General features: G+C 40.6%; 1 protein-coding gene across 6 annotated transcripts in view; it reads right to left on the reverse strand.

Annotated features, from left to right (window-relative positions):
- Positions 1-21,253, reverse strand: part of PTPRR (protein tyrosine phosphatase receptor type R) — a 254,815-nt gene that overhangs the window by 84,384 nt on the left and 149,178 nt on the right. For all 6 annotated transcript variants that reach the window (XM_067697342.1, XM_067697340.1, XM_067697341.1 and 3 more), the window contains one exon: positions 11,337-11,599. In XM_067697342.1, the coding sequence (XP_067553443.1) occupies positions 11,337-11,599 (263 nt within the window). The remainder of the gene's footprint in view (positions 1-11,336; positions 11,600-21,253) is intronic.

A 21,253-nucleotide genomic window follows, 5' to 3' on the forward strand; every position in this document is an offset into this window, starting at 1 on the left:
GCTATTACAGTGATTGCTATTAGAGCTGCTTCCAGGTCCGCACTCTTGGGGCTTACTCACAAAGGCTCAAACATTTCAGTCTGCTTGGAGAGAAGCTAGGTCTGTGCTTGCCAATAAGTAATGACCAATTTTTACCTTTTTAGGCAGAACTTTGCTACATTTAACTCCTTAAAAATACATCTTGATTTCTGCTCTACTCTCCCTGGGTTGTATCCACTGTCATTTCTTTCATTTACCACTATTACCTTTTGTCTCATTTGCCATAAATTTTTAGGCAGATTTAAAACCTTTGCCTCCATTTTTTCAATCCCAGTGTTTTTTTTTTAAATAATAAAAGAACCATTTAAAGTTTTTTTCTAACCCTTCAGAACTCCAATCCACCTTTATAAAAATGGAATTGTGTCTATCCTACACATAAAGAAGAAAACAGCTTGAGGTACACCATTAATGCAGGGTTGGAGTATGTTTCCAATGCTTCCCCAAATCTGGACATCCCCATAAAAATATTTTATAAAGATATGATTATAAAATAAGAGAAGCTTAAAATGTTATCATCTGTATCATCTAGGAGGAAGTAGGACAGAGTGGATATGTGCAGATTTCGGAGCCAGGCTGTCCAGATTTGAATCGTCAACTCCATCTTTATTTCTTTGTGACACTGTGCATGATATTCAATCTCTCTAGGTCTCTGTTAGCTCACCTGCAAGAAGGACATAAAAATAGTACCTGCCTCAAGGGGTGTTGTGAAGAGTGGATGAGATAATATGTTAGCCTGGTGGTTGGCATGTGGTAGATGAGCAGTCAATACGTTAGCTTTTATTATGCGTTCTCTCTTCCCACGCATGGGCAGCAGCTTGCTGGAGGAGCATGGACATGTGCCCTCCCTCGTCCCCTGTCCACTACACACACACAGCGACATGGGCTCAGTTATTATCCGGGCTGTTTGAACAATAGAGAGACCTCCCTGCCACAATCCTTGAGAACAGTTTTCAACTTGAGTTTTCTGGGTTATTGCCTCATGTCTTTCTCTCCGCTTTCTTTACTATATCCATGTTTGCCGCCATCTTGGTCCTTTGTGTTGGAGTGGCACCTGGTCTCTAGAACAGGAGCAACCAAGTGCAAGAAAAAACTGAGACCAACAGTGAGCTTCTAGACTGGCCATGAAATGTTTAACTGCCTTGAGTATTTTAAAACTACCTCATAAAACTGAATTCTAGGGGAATTCCCTGGTGGTCCAGTGGTTAGGACTCCATGCTTTCACTGCCGAGGGCCCGGGTTCAATCCCTGTTCGGGGAACTAAGCTCCCACAAGACACACAGCACAGCCAATACATACATATATACATAAATAATAAAACTGAATTCTACTTGACTTAGAATCTGAGTGGTGGTGGTGGGATGAATTGGGAGATTGTGACTGACATATATACACTAATATGTACAAAATAGATAACTAATAAGAACCTGCTGTATAAAAAAATCAATAAAATTAAATTTAAAAATTAAAAAAAAAATCTGAAAAACATTCTGAAAGCCAAACGTGAAATTTGCTGAGAGGAATAACAGCATGACACAACATGATGTGCCTACTTACTAAACATATTGATTTGTAATGTATTTTTCACTTATTTTCCATAAAAGATGGGAATGTGCTCCCGCCCCCCAACAATATAGGGCTAGTTAGGAGTACAGCCTCTGGAGCCAGACTGCTTGGGTTCAAAGTCTATTGTCAGCCTCACACCCCCGGTAATTTACTATTCCGTTATTTCAGCAATAACGTAAACTCTCTGAGCATTAGTTTCCTCACTGTAAGGAGGGGATAATAAGTCCCTTGTGAGGATTAAATGCGATAAGGCACGTAAAGGGTCACTACATCTTATCGAGTTGTTACTTTTAGTGATGTTACTTGGCGTTCAGTAGGATTGACTTCTAAATGGTTGTTTGCTACGTTATGATCCCCATACTGTCAGGCTGAGAAAACAAGCTGTGGTTGATAGACTGTGTTGCATGGTGTGGGTCATAGGTTTCGCTAGAATGAACGGTGTTTGTCTGAAGGAGGCTATGTTGCATGTGCATAACAGCCTGGAAAGATCAAGGAAACCTAGAATATAAACTGTTATAACTAGTGTTGTAACCTGTGGTAAGTGTAGTAAAGCTGTTGGTGTCCCACCTAGATCACCTTTACCGGGCTGGTTCCCCTCCACTGTTGCTGGGAGTATTGGCCATGGATGGCACACAGCTGCCACTTCTCTGGAGAAATCACCCTTGGCTGTTGAGAGTGGCCTAGTCCAGAGGTGCCTGGGAAGTTATGCCTCCACCATCCCCAGGTGGCCTGACGTCAATGGCTGACTGACATGGGGTACAGATGCCCCGCCCACTGGCCACAAGGTGGAACAACTCATGCTCCATCTCTCCCTGTGTGATCAGCCTGAGGCCAGACGTCAGTAGAAATCACCTCTTTGCTTGGCTTCGTCTCCTCTGTTTTGCTTCCCTTACTTTCCTTTAGGCTTCTCCTGGAACCTTCCTCTCCAATCACTTGGGACAAGAATCCTCGTCTCAGGCTACTTTTGGGGAACCTCACCTAACACCTAAAAGAGGAGATTCTGGGTCTCAGTTTCACATGACAGAAAATGAGGGCGTTGAATCCATTTTTCACCAATGGGTCCATTTCGTGAATACAGATTTTAATTTCCCGAGTATTTTGTATGCTTTGTACCCTCATATTCAGTTGTATGCATTCTACACTCTTTCCCGTACTGATATAGCCAAAGGGAGATCAGTTGAGGAACAGTTAAGTATATATCGCCTAAGTTAAAATTTTTGAGCACTGAAATGTTTTTCTGCTAGGGAGAGCAGGGGACAGAGGTCAGGACATTGCCCCTTGCCTGGAGGAAATTACAGTAAACAGAGGCTTTGAGCTTAGGTTGCTTCCGCCACTGCAGACATCTTTCTGGCTGCGACAGAAATCTCCCAGGCTCCGCCAGGTTGAAACCCCTAAGAAAACCTTTCAACTCACATACCTGGGTGCTGTATCATCACTTGCACCGTATTTATGGACACCAAAACAAAGCATGTTATGGTACAGTGTAAAGAAAAGTTAGAGAATGATTGCTCATTGGGTATCAGCAACCCTTGGGGGCCTGGGGAGGCCTTGGTTATGATAGGAAGAAAACCTCCATTTATGCCATATTCCTACTGGCACACTCACTGATTTCTGAGGCAAATTTAAGTCAGGAGTGAAACTGCCTTGTTATAATGAGGCCACCCCTCCTTTCTGGACGGTTCTCTAATTGTCTTTGCTTGCTTTTTACCTCCAATAAAAAATCAGATGAGAAAAATGAGGAAATAATGTGAATCTACCTGTTGATTTCCTTTCCATAAAATTGGCTATTAGTCATACAGTAGCCTAAAGGGGAAATCTGCAGAAACTCATATGTACAAGTTCTCTGTCTTCCTACGGAAGAAAATGTGTCGTTCTAGGGTCTGAATGTGATCTCTTGTTTACTGGGCATTTGGAAGCTGGCAAAAGCCAGCTATAAAAGTACAGTTCCCTTGAGAGTGACAAGTGAGGAATTTGAGGAGGACAGGAATGGGACAAAAGAACAAGGAACAGGAGCTAACTGTGGCCTCCTGCTATGCCAGCCATGTGACATTTGTTGTGTGGCTTAACTGTCACAAGAACTGTGCAGGGCATGTGCTATTCTTCTCATCACAGATGAACAAACAAGTTCCAAGTTATACATGGAGTAGGTGTGGAGCAGTCATCTGAATGTGTTTCCCAAATTCATGGACTCACTATGGGAAATAAGTTCATCTGTTAGATGAGAATAGATTTAATTTGGTATTAATAGTTATTAAATAACATTAAATGGCCCAATTTATAAACAGGATGAGAAAACCTGTAAGTCAATTGACAGTTAAAAAATATTTATTATGTCAAATGGCAGGTTCAACTGTATCAATTCAGTTTAAAAAAAGTTTCCCTGTTCCTGAGTTCAAAAATATAACTGACCGAGTATAGGCTTGTGGAATGGAATCAGAGAATAAAAAACGAAAAGAGTACTAGATTTACGTTCCTTTTCCTTCTCAGAGGCACAATACCATTTTATATTGCTTGTTAATTCTATGGTACCCTTTGAAAAAAGGTGGAACAGATATTATCATACCTATTTTGTAGATTAGGAAAGCTATACCAAAAGGACTTAATTAACCTGTTGAGTCACTTATTTAGTAAATGTCAAGTAACATTAGCACAGAGACTCAGCACTGTAGTTTATCATTAGGCTATTTGTTTTTATGGAATTAAAAAAAATAAATATATGAGATCCTCAGATGTAAAGGAGCATTAATGAATTAACTCCATAATATTTTTCAAGTGTTTACAATGTATCAGGCTTACAGGAACCATGGAACACACAAGAATATCTTGAGCCTGTACCTGTCCTTAAGATTCTCACAAGCTGGTGAAGGGACAGGACAATCCATCAGAAACCAGTTTCAGTCCCTTTCTAAATTATTCTTTAATTAAAATCACTACTAGGGCTTCCCTGGTGGCGCAGTGGTTGAGAGTCCGCCTGCCGATGCAGGGGACGCGGGTTCGTGCCCTGGTCTGGGAAGATCCCACATGCCGCGGAGCGGCTGGGCCCGTGAGCCATGGCCGCTGAGCCTGTGATCTGGAGCCTGTGCTCCGCAACGGGAGAGGCCACAACAGTGAGAGGCCCGCGTACCACAAAAAAAAAAAAAAAAAAAAAAAAAAAAAAAAAAAAATCACTACTAGAGGAGCGGTACATGTGAAAATTCAGAGGTGTTAAAAATCACCATGGGCTTCGGTAGGTGTCATGGACAAAGGTAGAAGGTATGTTTCGTGTTGGGATTTGGAGACTAGAGAGAGATATAAGAAGGCTGAAGAGGAGCTAGGTGAACAAAGGTGTACATGTGGACAGGGACATGACACACTGAGAACAGACTGGAGGGTTTATTTGGGGGCAGAGTGGCAAACAGATTTGGAGAGAATGATCAGAGCCAGATGGTACAGGACCTCTGAGGCTCAGCAAGGTATTCTGTGCCTTATCCTATAGGCAAAGGGGAGCTATTGAGGATTTTTACACAGCAACAGAACATAATGCAAGTATTCCTATAGCGAGATAAATCTGAAGAGTGTATAGTATGAATTGAGGGAGAGAAAAGAATTAGGTCAGACAGAAAAGATGAAATAAAGTAATACATGTGAAATATCTAACACCATTAGTCCTGATGTCATTTTTATAATCATAAGACATAATAATTCAAATATAAAGCTAATGACAGCTGGGTCCAGAGTGATGGTTACAAAGAGAGGAATTGATAATGAGAAAATCCAAGTAGCAAGAATCAGTATGACCTGGTGACTAGTTGGAAATAGGGAGAAATGAGGGGACTGCTCTGTCCCTCACCTTATAATTCTTTAATCTTCAGAACTTTCAGGGTATATCCTTTGTACTCAGTTAAGCATATGCAATAAGTCTATATTTTCTCTTATTTAATTTTAATTTAAAATTATGTTTTATTATCAATTATGTCAGAGTAATACATTCTCTCCATCAGGGATGACAGATTTATATGGCATGACCCAAAAGATTTTTGGGGACAAATGACTCATAATACAGCCTTTATGGTCTCATGGTGATTTTAATGAAGCCAGACTTTCATGCAATAAACAGAGGATTATTATTTCACTCCGGGATCAGGAGATGGAAGGCTGTAAAACACAAGGCTATTTTCAAAGCGCCATTAGAACATATAAACATAAATTAAGTTTTAAGGCTTAAAACTCTCATGAAAGTTTTCTTACTACATGGAACACTGTATGTCTCTCATCTTTTATCACTCTTAAAACTCATCACTATGTCATCTTAGCAAGGGAATTATGGTAGAAAAGCAGGGTGAAAATAGGGATGGTGGAATAAGCAAAGTGTTTCCCTACAACTACTGGCCGTTAACCTGAGAATTATTCACTATAACACTCATTCATTCATTTAAGCATTTATTTCCAGGAGCTCTTGCTTTTTAGGAATTATGTTCTATATGAAAGAGACAAAGAGACAATTCAATCATGTATGTGCCCTAAAGAAGCTTAGAGTTTACAGGGTAAGACAGATTAGTAAATGAAAATTTTACCTATACCTAAGAAGTTTATAAATCCTGTATGCACACAAGGCTATGGGACTCGGGTAGAGAGGAATGGAGGAGACCGAGCTGAATCCATGTTGGTAGGTGGGCTACAGGAAGAAGGGAAGGAGGTAATGGCTTACAAGAGAAAGTGATGTTTGAATTACCCTCTCCATATTCCTTGCCCATTGATCACTTCTACTGCTCACCCCAGGACCGCTTCTCTCCTTTCTGGGTAATCCAACCACAGCCTCTTCTTCTCTTACTGCCTTTTACATGGTTGATTCCTAAAGGAGTACCTCCAGCTCAATCTACCTGTTTGATAAAACTCTGAAGTTAAGGGGAGAAAGGAGTGTGTGTGTGTGCCTAAAGGTAACCACCCAAGAACCGGAAAAGTAATGTCTTGGAGGCCAAAGAAAGAGAGTTTCAAAGAGGAAGTAAGCATTAGGGTTGGATGTGAAAAGAAACGAAACGTGTGCTTTGACTTTGGTGGTTATACCATTGATATACTTGGCAAGCATATGTGAGAGAAACAGTGGATGCAGGACCTGAAGAAGACCGATGAGGCACCAAATAAACTCTGCTCATTTAAGACACATCTGAACAAGGAAGAGAAGACAAGACCATAGGAGGAATTGCATTAAGGGAGTTTCTTTGATACCAGAGAGAACCATTTTCATGCTGAGGGTATAGCATTAGCAAAAAGGTTGCACTTGAACATAGAGGAAGAAATTTGATGGAGTAGTCATCAGCGTTGGGAGGAAAGGACATGGAGCCCTTGTGGAAAGAAGAGCTTTCTCCTGCTCTGAGGCAGGAAGGAAGTGGGAGGTGATGGGTGGGGATGACCAGGGCGTAGGGAATCCACTTAACACTGATCACACACTTACTCTCTACAGTCTCCCATGTGGACCAAAAGATGAGCAAGACACCATCCCTGTGCTCTCCTTTCTCAAACATTCACTTCATTTAAATGAATTAATGGATACTTAACCTTATGTTCCTCGTAATTCAAACATGCCCAGCAGTAGCCTATGAAGGGCAGGATGCTGGGAATAGGTACTCCCCGAAGGACTGAACCACTGACTTTGCTCAGAATTGGTGGTGCATGATGATAATAAAAATTAGTCTGACTTTCAGTCAGTTTTATGATCATATTTAAATCATCTGTAGAAAGTGACCCTCTTATCACTTTCATCTGAGCAGATCTTTTCTGCCACCCTGCCCTTGCTACACCACCAGTACTCAGATGCCTGCTTCAAGGTTTCTCTTTGAAGCAAACATAAAGGCATGAAACTAATTTAGGTAACAAGAGTAAAAGAGCCTGAAGGAAGTGAAGAAGTCAAGTTTAACCCCTTCATATTACAGAAGAAGAAAAACGAGGCCCAGATAGGTGAATGATTCATCTGAAGCCACTCAAACCAAAAATGGCAGAGCTGGGTCTGGAGTCCAGTTCTCCTGACTCCTAGTTGGCCTTAGGGAGAAAGTCCATCTTGTCTACCTTTCCAGACTGCAGCTGAGACAGCAATTTGGTGGCATCCAAGTAAGAGAATGGTCCATGTAGACTCATGGATTCATAAGGAAACCAAAAAGTCTTTTGGGGAAGGAGGTAGGAAGGATGACTTGATTGTTCTCCATTTCCCTTCCATTATGGAGTCAAAGTGTTCTCCTTTTATAGAACTTTGGAGATCACTGCAACAAATCCCTTTCTTTTCACTTCATTCATTATTCTTTGACAATACTTTCAAAGAAATTTGAATTACCCACTTGGTCTTTTGCAGTTCTTAAAGCCCCAAACTATATTTTCTGAAATGATATATGGGGTGTGTGTGTTTGTGTGTGTACGTGCATGTGATGGAAAATATAATAAAAATGTGTATACATGATCTAAAAACCTAAGGCAACAACAAGGACAGTGACAGAAAATGGAGATCCAGGAAAATAAGTGGAGAATGAACCTGGGAGAGTACCCTGAGAAGCTCTTAGTTCCCCACTACCCTGATGTGCAATGTTGGATATAATACCAATCATATTTTAAATATAAACATGAAGCTTCTTATTTTAAGACATACCATGGGAAAGCTTTGCTTAATATTTTGGGGAAGCAAAGAATTAGCCCCTCATTTAAACATTTTGCATATTCTAGTTTTCCTATTTAAATTTGCTTTAAATGAGAATGTATCAGTGTAAGTACATCACAAAGGCAGGTAAGGCAACAAAGATAATGTCATGAAGCTTGAGATATTTACTGTTTGTTTTGCTCAAAGGAAGCAGAGGGAAAACTTTATAAAAATTAATTTGTGGTATATACTCCTTCTACCTTACTACAAAGAATGTGGTCTTTGGTGGGAAAGACTCTAAGTTTATTTCCAGTCTTTCTATCTACCAGAGTTTTGATGACGATTAAACAAGATTAAATGGTTATAGAAGTTGTCCTGTAGTTGATGAAGACTCGGCTTGGGTCTATACCAGCTTATGAAAATCAGATGTGACTAAAAGATTATTGATAACAGAGCAAGACTCTTTTAGGCGGCAAGAAAGACTACTTCCTCCTGGTGTTTATTTGGTTAAGGTTAGGGTTCTACCCAATATGCCAATCATCTCTAGTTCTATCTTTTTCAGTTGGTGAATACTCTACAAAAAAAAAAAAAAAGTGAGGAGGGACCTTCAATATGGCGGAGGAGTAGGACATGGAGATCACCTTCCTCCCTACAAATACAACAAAAATACATCTACATGTGGAACAACTCCTACAGAACACCTACTGAATGCTGGCAGAAGACCTCAGACCTCCCAAAAGGCAAGAAACTCCCCACGTACCTGGGTAGGGCAAAAGAAAAAAGAAAACACAGAGACAAAAGAATAGGGACAGGGCCTGCACCAGTGGGAGGGAGCCGTGAAGGAGGAAAGGTTTCTACACACTAGGAAGGCCCTTCACTGGTGGAGACTGCGGGTGGCGAAGGGGGGGAGCTTCGGGACCGCGGAGGAGAGCACAGCAACAGGGGTGTGGGGGGCAAAGAGGAGAGATTCCCGCACGGAGGATCGGTGCCGACCAGCACTCACCAGACTGAGAAGCTTGTCTGCTCACCCGCCGGGAGGAGTTGGGACTGGGAGCTGAGGCTTGGGTTTTGGAGGTTAGATCCCAGGGAGAGACCTGGGGTTGGCTGTGTGAACACAGCCTGAAGGGGGCTAGTGCACCATGGCTAGCTGGGAGGGAGTCCAGGAAAAAGTCTGGAACTGCCTAAGAGGCAAGGGACCATTGTTTCTGGGCGCGTGAGGAGAGGGGATTCAGAGCACCGCCTAAACGAGCTCCAGAGATGGACATGAGCTGTGGCTATCAGCGCGGACACCAGAGACTAGCATGAGACGTTAAGGCTGCTGCTGCAGCCACCAAGAAGCCTGTGTGCAAGCACAGGTCACTGTCCACACCTCCCCTCCCAGAAGCCTGTGCAGCCCACCACTGCCAGGGTCCCGTGATCCAGGGACAACTTTCCCAGGAGAACACACAGTGCACCTCAGGCTGTTGCAACATCACGCCAGCCTCTGCTGCCACAGGCTTGTTCTGCATTCCGTACACCTCCTTCTCCCCAGCTTGAGTGAGCCAGAGTCGCTGAATCAGCTGATACTTTAACCCCGTCCTGTCTTGGCGAAGAACAGACGCCCTCAGGCAACCCACGTACAGAGGTGGGGCCAAATCCAAAGCTGAACCCCAGGAGCTGTGCGAACAAAGATGAGAGAGGGAAATCTCTCCCAGCAGCCTCAGGAGCAGTGGATTAAATCTCCACAATCAACTTGATGTACCCTGCATCTGTGGAATACCTGAATAGACAACGAATCATCCCAAAATTGAGGAGGTGGACTTTGGGAGCAACTGTAGACTTGGGGTTTGTTTTCTGCATCTAATTTGTTTCTGGTTTTATGTTTGTTTTCATTTAGTATTTAGAGCTTATTATCATTGGTAGATTTGTTTATTGATTTGGTTGCTCTCTTCCTTTTTTTAAAAACAAAATATATTTTTTCTTTTTTCTCTTTTTGTGAGTGTGTATGTTTATGCTTCTTTGTGACTTTGTCTATATAGTTTTGCTTTTACCTTTTGTCCTAGGGTTGTGTCTGCCTGTTTTGTTGTTGTTTTTTTAGTATAACTTTTAGCACTTGTTATCATTGGTGGATTTGTTTTTTGGTTTGGTTGCTCTCTTCTTTCTTTCTCTTTTTTTTATTATTTTTAACAATTAAAAGATTTTTTTGATTTTAATAACTTTCTTTTCTTTCTTTCCTTCCTCCCTTCCTCCCTCCCTCTCTCCCCCCCCCCTTTCTCTTTTTCTTTCTCTCTCTCCCTTTTCTTCTGAGCTGAGTGGCTGACAGGGTCTTGGTTCTCTGGCCGGGTGTCAGGCCTGAGCCTCTGAGGTGGGAGAGCCGAGTTCAGGACATTGGTCAACCAGAGACCTCCCGGCCCCACGTAATATCAAACAGCAAAAGTTCTCCCAGATATCTCTGTCTCAACGCTAAGACCCAGCTCCACTGAACAACCAGCAAGCTCCAATGCTGGACAACCCGTGCCAAACAACTAGCAAGACAGAAACACAACCCCACCCATTAGCAGAGAGGATGCCTAAAATCAAAATAAGGTCACAGACACCCCAAAACACACCACCGGATGCAGTCCTGCCCACCAGAAAGACAAGATCCAGCCTCATCCACTAGAACACAGGCACCAGTCCCCTCCACCAGGAAGCCTACACAACCCACTGAACCAACCTTACCCACTAAGGGCAGACACCAAAAACAACGGGAACTAAAAAAGGTCTGAAGAACATAAGAGCGGTAGAGGAATAAAGACACAGATGTAGAGAATGGCCTTGAGGACACCGGGAGGGGGAAGGGTAAGCTGGGACGAAGCGAGAGAGTGGCATGGACATATATACACTACCAAATGTAAAATAGATAGCTAGTGGGAAGCAGCCGCAGGGCACAGGGATATCAGGTCGGTGCTTCGTGTCCACCTAGCGGGGTGGGATAGGGAGCATGGGAGGGAGATGCAAGAGGGAGCGGATATGGGGATATATGTATACGTATAGCTGATTCACTTTGTTATACAGCAGAAAATAACACACCATTATAAAGCAATTATACTCCAATAAAGGTGTTTAAAAAAAACAAAAACAACATGTAGGGGGATCCCGTAAAACCTCTTACCTCTCCTGAAGTCCTATGGGCTTCATTTTGAAAGGAGAAGGGCAGACAGAGGTGGTGGCTTTGATCTCAGGAGTGTATTGGCCTTGAGGGTCCACGACCACATTCAGTACCTTTGGAACCTGCTCAGGTTGGACCATACTGTTGGCTGTCTTGGCCTCAGACTGTGCTGGCTGTAATGCAATGGGTGATAGGTGGATCTCCTGATTTTTCTCTTTATCTTGTCTCAGGGAAAGCTGAAATTTTTCTTTTAATCTGTAAAGAATCTATAGAAGGAGATATAAAGGGTTCCTGTCACATTTTTTCATGTTCAACAACAAAGTATGATCTCCTCCATCCCAACCTAGAAGACAAACCAAAATAAGGTTTGATGATAATACAAGGAAGGAAAGCTTTCTGGGATGATTTCTCAGTTTTATGGTATTGAGGATTTTCCTCAAAAAGATATGCTATTTGTTTCTCGTTATGGAGGACAAACATATTAAATATATACATACATGATCTACTCCTCAAATATAATTCAAAAGAAAATATGGCTAATTTTATAAAAGTGTCAGATGTCAGTTTGATCACATGTAAGCTCTTACTCAAAGTGACTGAAATGGAAAACTTATAGAAGGAATAGCCATGAAATGGGGGTTTGTGACATGTATAGAAACAGAGATTTGTATCCAGTACAACAAATACTTGAAAAAAATTAAATTTAGGATATGTGTCAAAGAATAATTTGGGCAACCAGCATTTCCTTTCTTACCCCTTGCTCCTTTAAATTTTTAATGCATGTAGAAAAACCGCAGAAGTATCATGTTCCTTCATTCTCAGAGCTCTTTCTGGAATTGGCTAATTCAATCCAGAAAACTTTTAAACTTTTAAAAGAATTAGACTGACTTTGCTGGGACACTTCAGTGGACCAAGTTTGTCCTTCCTGTCCTCAGTCTTCCCTTTTTATCAGCCTTCCCCCCCCACACACACCTTTCTCTCCTTTCTTTTAAAAATACTTATTAACTGTTATATTTTTATATATTTTTAATTTATTTTATTTTTTCAGTTTTATTAAGATATAATTGACATGTAACATTGTACACGTTTAAGATGTACCATGTAATGATTTCATATTTTTTCTCTTTTCTTGATAATAACTCCTTTACTCCAGTTCCTACAGAGAGTAGATGTCCTTGTGTTTCTTCAAGTCTGTTCTCAGGGAGGTGATTTGATAAGTTATTCACATGAAGTGGTGACTCAACCTGTAATCTGCAATTACAGCACTGATGACAGCAGCATCGTAAAAAACCTTAGGCCAATCAAACTCCCCTGTTTAATTTCTGGAGTCCATTAGCTGAATGACTTATATTAGGGGAGAGGGCAGTCCTGGCACTTGTCAACCACATTTACTCTAACTAGACTTGAGGCTAATTTTTTCTTTCCAATTGCCTTTAAATTCTAGTCACCTCTATATTTGAAATCTATTGAAAATATATAAGATTGAAATATATATTTTTTCTTGTTAAAGGATGAACACTGATGAGAATTTATTTCAGGAAAATTTTAGAAAATCTTTGTCCGGTATTCTCAGAATATACTGGTAAAGAACAGTCTATTTGACAAAATATGATTATAAAAAAAAGAATCAGGATGAAATAAAAACACAACAATCTAAGATGAGAAGGTATCAGACTGAGATTAAGAAGAAAAGAATTCAAAGAACTGAAAACTCAGCAGCAGGGTGTAAATCTTCTTTTAAGCAATAAAGAACAGAGCTGACAATGCAGAAAATACAGTCAGTGGTGGATACGGCAAAGTTGAGAGACTGCCTGGAATTTATAGCAAAGGATAAACAAATGAAGATGAAAACAAGAGAAAAGACGGGATATGGATGTCAGAGAAGAGTCATGGTAAATAATAAACAAGAATAAATGAGAGGGAAGCAGGTCATTCAAACCTATTTTTCAGTGCCCACTTACGTTATGCCTTGTGTGAGGTACAGGGTATTCCGTTGTGAACAGAATAGAGTGTACCCTCTTCTTATGGAATTTAGGGATATGGAATGAAAAAAGTTCTTAGTTTTATTTTTTTTTAAGTGTGTCAATTGAAAGAAGAGTAAATGTGAGAAGAAAATGGAGCAATTTTTGTGACTTGAGAAAAAACGAACATTACTGAGGATGCATGAACCCCGTACCTAGATAAATTGATGTTCATGTGAATAAAGCCAACAGAAAGAATTTCTCAGATACACAGCATCTCAGAAAATATATTATGTGTCTACTTTTCTTGAAAAATTTTACTCAAAATCATGAGAAATATGACTCAGAATAAAGAACTGAAGACGTAGAAATTGTAATATGAAAGGGAGCTCTGGAATTATTTAAACACAGAATGAAAATGAAATTTAATTATGTCTCAGTTCCAACATCTCAGGTTGTGATAACAGTAAAGAAGTTTGAGGAAGGCAGAGAAATAAAAACTAGGGGTGAATATATGTTAAGTGACTTTTTAGTTAGGGATACAGAGGGAATGGGAGTTAGAGCGGTCACTAGAGGTCCTTCTGACCTAATTATACATTAAAGAAATTGCAGTCTAGCTAAATAACGTTTAGCTGCCGGTCCAAAGTCAGCAGTTAGCCGTGGCAGAGCCAAACTCAAAGGCAGCTCTGCCTCACAGGCCTGATCACTTCCCACCCCTTACATGCTCTTCGCCACACCATCCTTCTTAAAGATTGACTCTGAAATCACATCGGCTGCCGATGTGATTCTCACCACTGGGTTTCAACAGCACCAAATCTGAGTATATCTTTTGTACATTGAAAGCTCTCTTTAAGGAAAAGGACTCTATGAACATATAAGGTGTAACTAGATATACATATTAAAATATGAAGATGAATACCCTTACCCCGTGCATAATGCCTAAGGATGGGGAGGTTTTTTCCAACTTACTGCTTCTTTTCAGTTTCTATAACCCTCAAAAGGCAATTTGCCGCCATTCTGCACAAACAAAAACCACACTAGAACAATATCAATCAGATGACACATCTGTGTTAAGCTAAATACCTAATTACTAAAAAAATGAGGCAATTAGAATTTAAGGTGGGACAGCTTTTTATTTTTTTAATTGTAAGCAAGTTATTTTCCTGAATGAGAAAAACAGACATATCTGTAACTTTACAAAAATATATTTAATAGAAGATAATGCATATATTGTATATTCTAAGTTTTTCACATCTAACTATAATATGTAAATAAAACACTCACTTGCCTGTTTACATTTGGGTTTTGGAGAAGCATATTTCAAAAATGGAAATGAGAAAGCCAAGAAAATGTTGACCTTCTCCCTATTTCCTGACAGGTGACTTTTATGATGATGTTAGTGTAAAACTAGTTCAAGTCCGAAGTCCTTCTTTACCATTCGTGAGCTTATGTTCTTGATGGAGAACCTTTGCCACATATTTTACAGTCATCTGTTTACTTTATCTCTGTTTAGAGGTCAATTTTTTTTTTTGCGTTACGTGGGCGTCTCACTGTTGTGGCCTCTCCCGCTGCGGAGCACAGGCTCCGGACGCGCAGGCTCAGCGGCCATGGCTCACGGGCCCAGCTGCTCCGCGGCATGTGGGATCTTCCCGGACCGGGGCACGAACCCGTGTCCCCTGCATCGGCAGGTGGACTCTCAACCACTGCGCCACCAGGGAAGCCCTAGAGGTCAATTTTTAAATCTATATCTAGGTAGTACGTGTAAAAACTGATTTATACATCTTTAATTAGGGAAAAGCAGAACTTGGAGAATATACAGTGTTTCTAAGCAGAGAGATTTGGGCTGTCTGACAAAATGTGGAAAGAATTGGAGAGGTTGCTACTTGGCAATAGAGCAATTGTCATGGAATTAAGCTCTAACCGAGTGTTTCTCAACCGGCAGGGATTTTGCCCTTCAGGGGACATTTGGCAACGTCTGGAGACCTTTTTTGGTTGTGGTACTGGGGTGTGTGCAGGGTGCTACTGGCATCTAGCGGGCAGAGGCTGGAGAAAATGCTAAGTATCCTACAATACACAGGACAGCCCCTTTCCCCCCGACAGAATTAGCCAATCCAAAGTGTCAGCAGTGCTGCTGTTGAGAAACCGGCATAAGGGACCTTAAAAATAATCTGGTATAATCTCTTCACTTCACATTCAAACCCAGAGCAGCTGAATAATTTATGGTAGGTTAGAAATGAAGTCTAGGATCTGGGCTTCCTGACTTATGCCTGTAACCATTCTACTCTACTGTGTCTTCTAAATCCCCACAGCTTTCTTCCCAACCTCTTTTCCAAAGCCTCTGGAAAAGTGATGTCAGAAATTTTTCTCTGCACAGATAAAGATCTGGAATATACCATATGCATGTTTCTCTATATGAATGCACTTTGTTTCCAAACTCAACCTAAAAGCTGCCATAGGAATGGCAAGTCTATATATATATATATTTTTTCTTTTTTTCTTTTTTTTGCTGTACGCGGGCCTCTCACTGCTGTGGCCTCTCCCGCTGCGGAGCACAGGCTCCGGATGCGCAGGCTCAGCGGCCATGGCTCACGGGCCCAGCCGCTCCGCGGCATGTGGGATCTTCCTGGGTCGGGGCACGAACCCGTGTCCCCTGCATTGGCAGGCGGACTCTCAACCACTGTGCCACCAGGGAAGCCCACAAGTCAATATTTTTGACTTTCCCTTTAAGAGCTTGTTGTTTCAATCTTGGGATGCAATAGAGTCACTTGGTAATTTGAAAAAAGAAAGAGAATGGAATATTGAATGAAAGGATCTGTAAAACTCAAAACTATAGCAGGAGAAAAAAATAATAGCAGGAAGAAGAGAACCAGAGAAACACAGTAATGAGAGGAAGCTAAAAAAAAAAAATCCTATAAAGTTATTTTGCAGCTTATAATTTTCATTTAAAAAATCTTATTAAGTGGTACACCTTAAATTTACACAGTGTTATATGTCAAATATATTTCAATAAAACAACACATAGGTGGGTAACACACAAAACATCTGTTTGGATTAAAATATGTTCAAATCTCAAAATGATGCCACCAACTAACAGTCATAGCATTTGTCCTTTGCAGTAGTTTACAGTTAGTTCTGAAATAGTTCATTCATTCATTTCTTTTAGTTTAAATGTGAATCAATTGTTACTACGTTCCAGAAACAACATTGTGGATGCAAAGATAGCACACAATCCTCGCTTTTGGGAGTTCACTGGCTTCCAGAAGAGAGATGGGTAAAAATGATGTCCAGTACCAGATACTAGGTGCAAAAACAGAGATGTGTCAACAGCAGGTATGGTGTGGTACACACTTATCACCTCTGTCTGGGTTGAATGTCTCTGATTAACACAGGCATTCCCATTTATTCCTGGACCCCTTTGTGGCCAGAAACAGATGTTCACAAGATAGTGTGACAGGACTGGAAGAAACTAACAGTGTGACTCCTTTATACATGAGATCGCGGTAAAGAGCCCAGACTTTTAATCCAGATAGACTTGGGTTCGAATGCCAATGCCTCCCCTCAGACACCCACACACATATACCCACCCACTGCTTGTTCTTGGTCAAGTCACTTATCTTCTCTGATTCTTGGTTTCCTCTTCAGTAAAATTAGGAAACTAAAATACATTAAGTGTTTATACATAGGGCCTATAATTAATAATACTGTATTGTATACTTAAAAGTTCGCTAAGAGGATAGATCTTACGTTAAGTGCTCTTATCACAACACAAAATAATAATAATAAATAAATAGGGCAGGAGGAAACTTTTGGAGGTGATATATATGTTCATGACATAGATTGTGGTGATGGTTTTATGGGTGTGTGCTTATCTCCAAACTCAAGTTGTTTACATTAAACATGTACAGCTTTTTGTATGTCAATAAAATGGTTTTAAAAATACATTGTTTAGTACCAGGCAGTAAATTTAGTACCAGTAAATGGCAGTAAATTTAATACCAGTAAATGGAAGAAAATAATCGTTATTATTGTTATTATTATTTTTCCTATTATCGAGAGGGTTGTATTTTGAGCTAAATGGTTTTTATTAACCAGAAAAAAATTGAAAATTAGTTTGAGACATGCCTACTTTGGTAAATGGTTCTGTAAACAAAGCGTTTCAGCTAGGAACCTAGTCCCATTTTCCTCAATCCCTAGGAATTATATATAACATATTAGAAAAGTATGGCTATTTATGTCCACCTTTGACATGCATTTTCTTTGTGATGCTTGGGCTGTAGTAGGTAGTCTGATAAAGAATTTCCTGCCTCAGCTACCAAGACCATGACTAGAGAAACTCTTTGGATGACACATGAATGGCTCTTCTATGGGTCTAACAAGCCAGAGCTTTTATGGACCCAAACAGCTCTTTTTTATGTGTTTTCTAAAATTGCTTTTCAGTAGCGATCTGGTTTATAGACAGATCTACCTACATTCCATAAATACCTTTTCACTTGTTAATAAACCTCTAAGTGCACTGAAGATCTAATGTAGTTGATAAATGGTGTTCTTTCTATTATTTATTCCAACTTAGGGACTAATTCTTCTTAGTAATATATTCCTCCACCTAAAGCAGACTGAATGGATTGGAAGTTGCCCACACATCTTTTCTTGGAAAATTGTATTTGTCTATTTGTTGCACCACCCACTCTACATTCACATTTGAGAGGTGCTAAATAAGTCACACATTTGAAAATGTCATGCATGTCTAATTTTATGCCTGGCAACACACATTTTTTCTTAAATTTTAAGGAAAGTAAATAATATGCCACATTTCAAAAAATTTGCCAAGGCTTATGTTATTGTTACAGAGCACATAAGCCTCCATGACAGCAATTCACCTATATAATTTCATAATAAAACCACATGCTTTTCATTTCTATGATATGAGAAAGGCTTGGACACAAATAATGGCATTCGATCTTTCATAAACATAATTAATGCCAGAGGGAAATTTCTGAGTGATATCTTTTCCTTTGCCATGGAATCAACAAAATTATGGGAAACAGAAACCAGAATATACTTGTTTGAAAATCACAAAAGTGATAGTATAACTATTACTGACAGATCCAAGGAAAAACTTACTTTAAATCAAGATCAGTATCAAAAACATTTGAACAAGTACAAAGATAAGCTTATTTTAGAGAATCACATTTGACTAGTCCTTAAATGTGAACTGTTTACTTGTCAGTGGTTAAGCTGTATCAGATAAATATAACTTCATCTTAATCCTGTCTATCAGGTAGTATTTATTTTTCCATCAATATTAATTCCTTTCTGTACTACTGGTTCCCCTGTTATTTTATTTTATTTTTTTGCAGTACGCGGGCCTTTCACTGTTGTGGCCTCTCCCATTGTGGAGCACAGGCTCCAGATGCACAGGCCCAGCGGCCATGGCTCACGGGCCCAGCCGCTCCGCGGCATGTGGGATCTTCCCGGACCGGGGCACGAACCTGTGTCTCCTGCATCGGCAGGCGGACTCTCAAGCACTGCGCCACCAGGGAAGCCCCCCCTGTTTTTTTTAAAATGACTCTTTCACTTTAAAAAGTAAGACAGTGTTTGAAATATATCATTCTACTACTTTTATTTATTCAAGAACTGTTGGAATACAAATCAAAATGTGTTTCTTCTCTCTCACTACTCGCCATCTCCAATGCATTCCTCTCCCAGGAAATGGAAGCACCACCCATCCAGGTAGTCAGTCAAATAATGTAGGAGTCACCCTTCATTTTTCTCTTTCTTCCTCCCAGAGAATCAGTACACAGCAAGTCCTGTCAGTTCCACCTGCAGATGAATCTCCATCCTTCACCCCTCTCCATCTACACCACCACCCTCTACTCTGGGCCGCCATCATATTTCTCATCAGCCTAATACAGCAGCTGCCAGAAGGGTCCTCCTACTCCCACACTTCACCCCAAGCTCTGTCCCCGACCACTTGCCACCAACAGAGACCACAATCTTTTAAAATATACAAATCAGATCACATCAAAGCTCTGCCTAAAACACTCAGCTTACAGCCTTCTCCTGGAAACTAGCGAGGCCCAGCTGCCCCACCTGCCGTATCCTCTGCCAGGGAGCCCCTTCCCTACATGTTCGTATGTCTCAGATGTCTCCAATTGCTCCACTACCTATTGCTTCAGCTCACTATCATCTCTTCATGGCCCTTAAGGCTTTTGAGTTTCTACAAAATTAATAAACTTTATTTTTTAAAAGCAGTTTTAGGTTTACAGAAAAACTGAGCAGAGAGCACAGAGTTCTCATATACCGCCTCTCCCATAGCTCCCTCAGCAACTTTCCCTGTCATTAACGTCCTGCATTCGCATGGCGTACTTGTTACTCTTGAGCCTACACTGATATGCTATCATTAATGAAGTCTAGAATGTGGATTAGGGCTCACTCTCAGTGTTGTACATTCTATGGGTTTTGACAAATCCCTAATGTCATGCACGCACCATTACAGTATCATACAGAATAGTCTCACTGCCCTAAAAGTCCAACTATTCATCCCACAGCTTCTGGCAACCACTGATCTTTTTACTGTCTCTATAGTTTTGCCTCTGGCAGAATGTCATATACTCGGAATCACAGAATACGGTCACTACTTGATTTTTTAAAATGTTCATGTAATTACTGTCTGGGTACCCCTCTGGACTATAGGACTCATGAACACAGGGACCTCATCTGTCTTGTTCCTTCCTTTGTCCACAGGGCCAACAACAGGCTCACAGAGAGCCCTCTGCAGGAATTCCTGGATTGAATGAATGGATGAATCTACCTACCAGCCCAGTAGGGAGCGATCACCTTCACACTTCTGAAACATTCCTTTCTCAGTCTGTTCTAGTAACTTTGGAGTAGCCTTATTTAGATTTTTGAATTTTACATGGATGTTTTGCAGACACTGGGAAAGGAAGAGTTAGTTGTTCCCTGGCCCCAGGTAGTTGAGGGTGTGGCTACTACAAGTCCTGTTACTACTTGCGATCAGTATGTCAGGCAGGAGTTCATCCAGCCATGGTGGATACAGGGGCGCTCCCTGAGCTGGAGATGCAGAATCTGGACCATATCTAACAAGTGAACGGTTGCTCTGCTCTGTCTCTCTCAGCCCTCTAGGACTCACCAGCTGCTCCGGAATCTGCTTTCCCACTTTCCTCCTTGCCTTTGCTCTTCTGAATTGTAAGTATTTACTCCCTGAATAATCTCTATTTTTATCACTCTGTATCCCTTTCTATCCTCCCCTTCCTTCCAACGTTCCAAGCAGAAAAATACCCTAATTGTGACTTATGAGAGGGAGGACAACACTCGAGATTTCCTTTATTTAAAAAAGAAGAACCACATATTTTAAAACACAAGGAACCATAACAAGGAACCACACCCTCTCTACCTAAAAAATGCCCAGGGGTCTCTGCCAAAATTTCCATAAAACCTCCAACTTTCATTAAAATTCTTTACCCTTAATCTCCACTATTTAAGATATAAAAATCTTAAATTATTCTTTTGTTGATATTGTCACAATTTTTAGAAATCTTCTCTCTTAGTGCCTGGCCCATAGGAGATGCCTCTAAATTCATGATAATAGAAACTTCAGAGTGCATGGGAGCTTGCTACTTTCTGTATTTTAGATTCTAGGAAATATGCCCATCTTCACACTATTCAAGGCCTTAATTGTTTTATATCCTTCAAGTTGAGACCCACTCAGCCTCTGTTTTCCAAACGGAGCCCTAACCTTTCTAACATAAACCTCTTCCAGGAGGAGGAGCAGAAATAAACAAAATCCATTAAGACACTTCGCAACACTATTGCTTGTGGGAAGAATAATTAGCATGATGTCTTTGGGGGGGGGGCTGTTAAAAACTAAGGAAGGAATGTTTTTAAAAATGTGCAAAATTAAAAAGAACATAGCACACAGGAAGAAAAGATATTAAAACC

This window comes from Pseudorca crassidens, chromosome 11 (genome assembly GCF_039906515.1).
Source record: "Pseudorca crassidens isolate mPseCra1 chromosome 11, mPseCra1.hap1, whole genome shotgun sequence".
Lineage (NCBI taxonomy): Eukaryota > Metazoa > Chordata > Mammalia > Artiodactyla > Delphinidae > Pseudorca > Pseudorca crassidens.